The sequence below is a fragment of the Gossypium hirsutum genome, chromosome A09 (genome assembly GCF_007990345.1).
Source record: "Gossypium hirsutum isolate 1008001.06 chromosome A09, Gossypium_hirsutum_v2.1, whole genome shotgun sequence".
NCBI lineage: Eukaryota > Viridiplantae > Streptophyta > Magnoliopsida > Malvales > Malvaceae > Gossypium > Gossypium hirsutum.
In genome coordinates this window covers 42,144,376-42,153,768 of record NC_053432.1, presented here as the reverse complement: position 1 = coordinate 42,153,768, position 9,393 = coordinate 42,144,376, and the positions used below count along the sequence as shown (strand labels likewise).

The 9,393-nt window shown below is 36.2% G+C and overlaps 1 protein-coding gene across 1 annotated transcript; it reads right to left on the bottom strand.

Moving 5' to 3' along the window:
- Nucleotides 1–8,286: 8,286 nt before the first annotated feature.
- Nucleotides 8,287–8,724, bottom strand: LOC107889947 (oleosin). Its single transcript, XM_016814479.1, has one exon. It carries the CDS (start codon nt 8,722–8,724, stop codon nt 8,287–8,289), a length of 438 nt encoding a protein of 145 aa, XP_016669968.1.
- Between the last annotated feature and the right edge of the window lie 669 nt (nt 8,725–9,393).

Below are 9,393 nucleotides of genomic sequence, written 5' to 3'. Positions count from 1 at the left end.
TTAATGGCCTTCAGGTTGAAAATCCATCCACCAAAAGAATTGTGGTTATGTGATTATTTTTCCTCCATTGTAAGGTATGAGTATGAAAAAAACTTAGTATTGCGATCTCCCAAGTTTAACCTGTCACATCTTGTATTTTGTTTCCAAAGGATTTCTTCATGATGCAACACATTCTCCAATTCCTGCCTGGCCTCCATTTCTAATTGAGCTAACCAATTTGAGCTAGAAAATTCTATACATCACTGAATATCAGTTAATTGGTGAAGCAGCTTCCTCTTACAAGTCGTGATGTGACTATAAACTAATTTATTCCACTCCTTTAAACACTCAGTAAATTTTTCTATTACTTCTGACACGGTCTCACTAAAACGTCAATTGTCATTCACAAAATCCCCAAACTCACGGTGCTTGACCAATCCTACCAAAAACCGAAAAGGCCTTCCTCTAGGTAAAGAAATCTCCAGATTAAGGCTGAGAAAAAATGCTCTATGGTCTGACTTAGTTTTGGGAAGATGGGTAATCAAGCTATTTCGAAAAATTTTTATCCATGCTTCATTCTTTAGTGTGTAATCCAATCTCTCAAAAAGCCTACCTCTGTGCCCTGTAAAGGGGAGCATCTCCTACCTGCTAAAAAACTACCAATTTTTTCATTAGGTGTCAAGATTACATTGAAATCACCAATAGCCATTCATGAAATTTGCCCCACGGGAATTGATAAGCTAAGATCCTCTCATACGTCCTTACGCTTTTGACGATTTAAGCTTCCATACACAAAAGAAATAAAAATCGATACTGAAGAAGAAATTGACCAAACCCAGGCGAGATTAAATTGAAGGTGATTGTGAACCACCTCAACCCGAACTGAATTTTTCCAACCAATCCAAATACCCCTAGAGTATCCTATTGCCCCCACGGATGTAAGTATCGAGCCCCAACTGTGCTATAATTTTATCTACTTTGGTCCCACTTACTTTGGGTTCAAGCAAACTAATAATATCCGATTTATATTCCATATTATAATCTGGAACTAGCACAACCCTGACAATTCCAAGAAAAAATTGAGAAATTCATGAAAAATAAAATGAAAATTAGTGACATACCATTACTGAGAATCAGCAACACCAACTAAATTGGAAGCTACTTTATCTTGCGCTCCATTTCCTGTTTCATTCACCATTTGGGACAAAATAAAAATCACCACTGCCTCCATAGATTCAACTAGAGGAATACGAGAATTCCCAGTAGATTTCCCCTTAATGATTTATTTAATTTCCAACCTCCTTGACCAATACCAAACTTGCCACTATTTTTTCTATTTTTATTTCCTAAACTACCCGCTCCTAAGGCATCAAAGTTAATGTACTTCAGCAAGTTCATGGAAATTTGGGTGCGAATTTTCCTTAAAAACTACAACAGTGTGCTTATCAGGATCTAAAACGCCATCGGACAATTGGACCCCAACACCCACAGGACCTTCGAAGGTTGGATTGAAGTGTGCTTTAACTCCATCAAATTCATTAGCCTGCACGGATGGCTCCAGTCCCGACGCATTTGCACCTACAGCAAATAAAGCAGAAATTTTTTCGAAACGAACAAAATTAAAACAAGAGTTGGATTGAACTTGGTTGTGATCATCTTGGGTTGATACATAAGGAAGCTGCCCATCACTTTCAGGCCCTGATTTTGCAGCTGGAGTGGCCTGCTTCCCCAAAGGCCCTTTATTTGGACTGCTTCCAGGTTCATTAAACTTAAGTGAGCCCTTCATAGTCCTGACAGCCCAACTGGCTTAATAGCAGCCCTCCATCACTAGCGCCCTTGGACGCTGAAACAATTTTATTAACTTGGGCCTGGTCAACTTTATTTGAAAAGCTTTGGACCACCTTTATTGGAATTTACTTCTAGATTTTCTTTTTCTAATCCTTGCAATAATTTAATTATAGGGTTTTTATCTTTTCGCAAAGAATCTGTAAATCCCTCTTTTCCCGCAACGTTCATTCCATTTTCTTTCTCTAAATTATTCAAAGCTTGAAAGCGAGATCCCAAAACTTTCTTTATAGTGTTGTTCTTTCCAAAATTTTGTGGGTCCTTAGATGGTTTCTTCATTTTGCGCACCACCAGCATCCAAGGTCCAAAAGGGTCAGTTTCCACCGCCGGTTCAGTTTCTGGAATTCCATTTTCTGGCGTCGTGTTTTTCCTGGCCGAATATTCCAGAATCTCTTTCACTTGCCCACGGTTCTCTTTGAAATGTCCATAACGACAGCAAGAGAAAAAAACAACCGGTAAAGATTCGTACTGAATCCGCTGAACTTTTCCGTTAATCAAAACCATTGAAATCAAGAGTTTTTCCAGGTTAATATAGATCGCCATGCTAGCATATCTGCCCCTTGCTTTACCATCCGTGTTAAAGTCCAATTTTGCAACTTTTCTAACCATACCACCTATTTTCCACAGGATTTTCTTCATATACATATGGCCTGTAAGTCCCGGGAGTCTGAGCCAGGTCATAACCACACTCGAATAGGGTTTAATGGGATCGAAATCCGTTGTCCATAGTTGTACCATTAAATATTGCCCAATAATAGTCCATGGCCCTTGAGATAATACCTTTTCATAGTCTACTAGATTTTGAAATTTCACCAGAAAATACCCATTTTGAAGCGCATGGACAGTTTCTAGATACCATAGATCCGATTTTGAAGCGCCGCGAATCCAATATTTCTCCCCGGTAGTTTAAGCACCACCGAGGTAGCCATGTTCTTGACTAAGATTTCGTTAACCCTGTCCGAGAACTCGATCGATGGAATACCATTAACTGATGATCTTTTGATATCACCGTCTAAAAGAACAAAGTCATCATCCGTTCCTGAAAAAAGCCCCTCATTTCTCTCCTTGTTGGTCATGAGTTCCCTTTCCTAGAAGCATCTCTTTCCAAGAGAGTCGGTGTTAGGTTAACACCATCCACCATTTCTGAGTCCAAATCTGAATTCTGATCCTTGAACCGTACCTTCTTAGTGTTTCGATCACCGACAGAAACTGAAGCACCATCAGCAAGATCACGGAGAGAATTTGTCATTGTTTTTTTTTTAATTTAATGATTTTAATAATTATTCAAAAGGTTATTTTTTAAATTCTTATTTAAATAAAATACGATATAAAATAAAATAAAAGTAAAATTCAGAACTGACTTCTTTTATTTTATTTTAGAATAATATTTTTTAAATTTTATTAAACTCTATATATTTTATATTGATTACGATAAGGTGTTTCAATTCTACTAGAATACGGCTTTACAAGCCTATAAATAGATAAAGTCTATTCCTCTTGTATTGATTCAAATTTTTAACATAGTGAATTTTCTTCTCCTCTGCCCGTGGTTTTTTCCCGAAAGGGTTTCCACGTAAAATTTGTGTGTTCTTTATTTTATTTTTTATTTTATTTTATTTTTCACAAATTGGTATCAGAGCTTTCGAAATGTTCATCTCAATCACAATAGCGTCTTTGAAGTATGAAATTTTGATGTTGGATCGTAACACCAGATTTACATTGCGGCAAATTAAGATGCAAGCAGTTCTTGTGCAGATGGATCTGGAGGATGCCCTTCTAGGGATAGATAAGATGCCTTCGGCATTAACAGATGAAGAGAAGAAGCGTAACGATCGAAAGGCGTTAACACAATTACATCTGCATTTGTCCAACGAAATTTTGTAGGATGTGATGAAAGAGAAGACTGTCGCTGCATTATGGAAGAGGCTAGAACAAATATGTATGTCGAAAACTCTAACAAGCAAGTTGCATATGAAGCAGCGTCTTTATGCTCATCATTTGGAGGAAGGTGCATCTGTACACGAACACTTAACAGTGTTTAAAGAAATTCTCTCAAACTTGGAGGCCATGGAGGTTTAGTATGATAAGGAAGATCTAGGGTTGATTCTACTTTGTTCGTTGCCCCCGTCTTATTCAACCTTTAGAAACACGATTTTATATAGCTGTGAGTCTCTCACAGTTGATGAGGTTTATGATTCTTTAACCTCGTATGATAAGATGAAGCATCTTGTGGTTAAACCCGACTCTCAGGGAGAGGGTCTCATTGTTCGTGGGAGACAAGATCAGAATGCTGATGATGATCGTGGTAGGAAACAGTAACGAAATTCTCGTGGTAAATCTAAAGGTAGATCGAAGTCTTCAAATATAGGTAAAACTTGTAACTTCTGCAAGAAGAAAGGGCACATTAAATCTGAGTGCTATAAGTTACAAAATAAGATTAAAAGGGAGGCTGCGAATCGAAAGGTAAAACAACCAGAAAATTCCAGTGAAGCTGATGTTGTAGAAGACTACCGCAATGGTGAACTTCTAGTCGCTTTTGTCAATGATTCTAAAGTAAGCGAGGAGTGGATACTTATTCAGGTTGCACCTTCCACATGAGTCCCAATTGGGATTAGTTTACAACTTACGAAACAGTGTCTGAAGGTGTTGTTTTGATGGGAAATAATGCTTCGTGTAAAATCACAAGTGTTGGAACAATTAAAGTTAAGATGTTTGATGGAGTTGTTAGAACACTTAGTGACGTACGACATGTTCCAGAATTGAAAAGAAATTTAATTTTGTTAAGTACTCTTGAGTCAAAAGGGTACAGATACATAGCTGAAAGTGGGGTTTTAAAGATTTCCAAAGGGTCTCTTGTTATAATGAAAGGGTAGAGAAAGATTGCCAAGTTATATGTTTTGCAGGGTTCTACTGTTACTGGTGATGCAGCTGTCGCTTCCTCGTCCTTGTCAGATGATGATATTACTAAACTTTAGCATATGCGGCTAGGGCATATAAGTGAGAATGGCATGGCAGAATTGAGCAAAAGAGGACTTATTGATGGGTAAGGAATTTGCAAACTGAATTTTTGTGAGCACTGTGTTTTTGGGAAACAAAAGAGAGTTCGATTCACTAGAGGAATCTATAACACGAAGGTAACGTTGGAGTATATTCATTCTGATCTGTGGGGGCCATCCAGAGTGCCTTCGAGAGGTGGAGCTAATTATATGCTAACATTTATTGATGATTTTTCCAGAAAATTTTTGGCGTTCTTCCTGATGTAGAAAAGCGATGTGTTTTCCGCATTTAAGTCTTGGAAAATTATGATTGAAAAACAGACGGGAAAATAGATAAAATACCTCTGCACAGATAATGGCTTAGAGTTCTGTTGTGATGAGTTTAATAGATTGTGCAAGTCAGAAGGGATCATGAGACACTTGACAATTCGTCATACTCCAAAGCAAAACGGCATTGCAGAACGAATGAACAGAACGATCATGGAGAAGGTTCGATGTATGTTGTCAAATGCCAACTTACCGAAGTCATTTTGGGCAAAAGCAACCTCTACTGCATATTTTTTGATCAACCGATCTCCATCTGTTGCCATTGAGAAAAAGACTCCACAAGAGGTATGGTCTGGTAATCTTGCTAATTATTCTGATTTAAAAATTTTTGGGTGTCCTGCGTATGCTCATATTGATAATGGAAAATTGGAACCGAGATCCATTAAATGCGTTTTTCTTAGTTATAAAGCTGGTGTAAAAGGGTATAAGTTATGGTGTCCTGAAAGTAGAAAATTTGTGATTAGCAGAGATGTTGTTTTTGATGAATCTGCTATGCTACCTAACTTATCTCTTAAAGAATCTTCCAATAAAGAAAATCAAAAGCAGGTGGAGCATTAGATTAATACAGAGTCAACTCCTCAAGTCAGAACAACAATTGAGAATAGAGTTGCTTCTTCACCACAATATCTATCGCCAAAAACAAAACTAAAATAGAAATTAAACCTCCAAAGAAGTATGCTGAGGCTGATCTAGTTGCTTATGCTTTAAATGTGGCTGAAGATATAGATGCGAATCAAGAGCCATCTAATTATTCTGAGGCGGTTAGCTGTGAAGACTCAGAAAAGTGGATGTTTGCTATGCAAGAAGAGATGGAATCACTCCACAAAAATAAAACATGAGACCTTGTGAAACTTCCTAAAGGTAAAAAGGTTGTTCATTGTAAATGGGTGTTTAAAAAGAAAGAAGGGACTCCAAGAGTTGAAGAACCCAGATATAAAGCAAGGCTTGTTGCAAAGGGTTATAGTTAAATTTCAGGAGTGGACTTCACAGATGTGTTCTCTCCAGTTGTTAAGCATAGTTCGATTCGAGCTTTGCTTGGTATTGTGGCCATGCATGATTTGGAGCTTGAGCAGTTAGATGTAAAAACTGCATTTGTGCATGGAGAACTTGAGGAGGATATTTACATGCAACAACCAGAGGGTTTTATAGTCTCAGAAAAAGAGGACTATGTTTGCTTGCTGAGAAAGTCCCTTTACAGTTTGAAACAGTCACCGAGACAGTGGTACAAGAGGTTTGATTCTTTTATGACTTCTCATGATTTCAAAAGAAGTAGTTTAGACAATTATGTTTACTTTAATAAAAACAGTAATGGTTCTTTTGTGTATGTACTTCTTTATGTTGATGACATGTTGATAGCAGCAAAAGATAAAGTAGAGATAAGAAAGGTTAAAGCCCAACTAAGTGAAAAATTTGAGATGAAAGATTTAAGACCAGCAAAGAAGATACTTGGTATGGAGATTCTCAGAGATAGAAAAGCAAGTAAATTGTACCTAAGTCAGAAGGGGTACATTGAGAAAGTTTTTTGCAGGTTCAATATGCAGAGTGCTAAGCCTGTTAGTACTCCTTTAGCAACCCATTTCAGACTTTCATCGGCTTTTTCTCCATAATCAGATGATGAGATTGAGTACATGTCACATGTTCTATACTCTAGTGCAGTGGGATCTCTGATGTATGCTATGATTTTTTCACGTCCAAATTTATCATATGCAGTCAGTGCAGTTAGCAGATACATGGAAAATCCCGGTAAAGAACGTTGGAAAGCAGTTCAGTGGATTTTAAGATACTTACGATGCACTACTGAGGTTTGCTTACAATTTGGAAGAACTAAAGATAGAGTCATAGGGTATGTTCATGCTATTTTGCTGGAGACCTTGATAGAAGAAGATCTCTCACAGGGTACGTCTTTACAATCGGTTGCAATTAGTTGGAAAGACACTTTGCAAACTACAGTCGCTTTGTCTACCACTGAAGCTGAGTACATGGCGATTACTGAGGCTTGTAAAGAAGCTATTTGGTTGAAGGGACTACTTAGTGAACTCAATGAAGACCTTCAAATCAGTACAGTATTTTGTGACAGTCAGAGTGCCATCTTCCTTACAAAAGATCAAATGTTTCATGAGAGAACAAAACATATTGATGTTCAGTATCATTTTGTTCATGATATTATTGCTCGTGGTGATATTGTTATGAGCAAAATTAGTACTTATGAAAATCCTATAGATATAATGATTAAGTCACTTCCTATAACCAAGTTTAAGCATTGCTTAGACTTGGTTGGTGTTCATTGTTGAAGTTAAACCCTTAAGGGGTTTTATGGTAGAGGTGGAAAACTTGTTCATTAAAAGTTCGCGATGAAGAACTTGTTCATTGAGAATTTGTGTCAAGGTGGAGATTGTTAGAATTAAGTGACCCGAATTCTTATTTAAATAAAATACGATGGAAAATAAAATAAAAGTAAAATTCATATAGAACTAGACTTCTTTTATTTTATTTTAAAATAAAGTTTTTTAAACCTTATTAAACTTCATATATTTTATATTGATTAGGATAAGGTGTTTCAATCCTACTAGAATATAGTTTTACAAGCCTATAAATAGACATAGTCTATTCCTCTTGTATTGATTCAAATTTCTGACATAGTGAATTTTCTTCTCCTCTGCCCGTGATTTTTTCCCGAAAAAATTCCACGTAAAATTTATGTGTTCTTTATTTTATTTTTTTATTTTATTTTATTTTATTTTTCACAACTCCCACCCAAGATTCTTTTAATTCCTACCTACCTTCCCTTTACCATCAACCTCTCTTTTTCTTTTTTTTTCTTATTTTTACATCAATTTAAAACACAATAAATCAATATTTCTAACATTTAATTTGTCTTGTCCAGAAAAAAAATTGTAGAAACATGACAATAAGAACGAAAACTATTCAGCCATAATTGGAAAAAAAAGGAAAGGAAAGAAAAGAAGAGAGAGAAATTAGTTTCTTTATACAACGCATTGAATTTAACTCTATATTGTTTTAGAATTTATTCCTGTATTTCTTTAAAAAAAAATTATTCCTGTAGCAATAAACAATTTTCAAATATGTAACCTTGTTATCTGGTAAATTAATCATTTAATTTGATTGTTGTACAAACTATTTACGCGATCATCTTCACACCATATTCCATAGCATAGTGCTTCACATAGGTGTTCGTGTTATATATTCGTCTCCGCACATTGGCAACCTTATCGGACCTTGCTGGGAGCATGCCATTGAAGTAACGGTACGTCCAAGACAACCCCGCCACGGCAACAGCTCCAAAGCTGCATGCTGATAAGAAGCCAGCAATGGTAACAAAAAGCACGGTGCCAACTGGGAACCAAACGGGGCTAGAAACCAAGATCAATGGCATAAAAAATATGAAACCAAGAATGGTGGCGGTGACGGTAAGGCCAGTGAGGATTATAAGGATAGAAGCGAAAATGAAGAGAGCCAAGAGGCCGAAAAGTTGAGCGGAGTCAGGGGTATGGGCTTTGATTTTGCGTAGGAAAGAGGTGACAGTAGATCTCTGGTGGATTGGACGAAGCTCAGCCATGGTTGAGAGGTTGAAGGAGAAAGGGAATAGTACTTAGAGGAAGGTTTTAAGAAAGAAGTAATGGGAATGGAATGAGGGTAAATGAGAAACACATGTAAGGGAGGTTTTCGGTGAAAGACAAGGTGTGCGAAGCTTTAGTTTCGGGAGACATGTAAGGGACGTTTGTGGAGAATCAAATGGAATGTGTTTTTTTTTTCTTTTGCAGTCCCACGTGTGCAAGGCCTTTGACTTTTTCTTTTATGGTGGGTGTTTATCCACCAATATAATACTTTGCTTTCAGCTTAAAGATTGGAATTCCATTTTTTATCATTTTTTTCATTAATAGAAACACGTGAAAATTAAATTTAGCAAGTTATTAGTGGATAGAAACATAGATGGTTAAAAATATAACTTTTAATTACTAATTTTAAGTTTTGATGATTTAATTTTAAAAATTTTAAAATCGTTGAATATGAATTATTTTAAAAAAATTATTTAATTTATTGAATGAATTAAATTGAGCACAAATTGAGGTGTTAGTATAAAGGTACCAACTTGATTAATAGAATATAAGTTTAGGTACCAATTAAGTACAATTGAACAAGTTTAGAGATAATATATATTAACCATTGATTTTATAATAAGTTTAAATCAATTAAGATCGATCTAATTTTAGTTTGAAATTAAAAA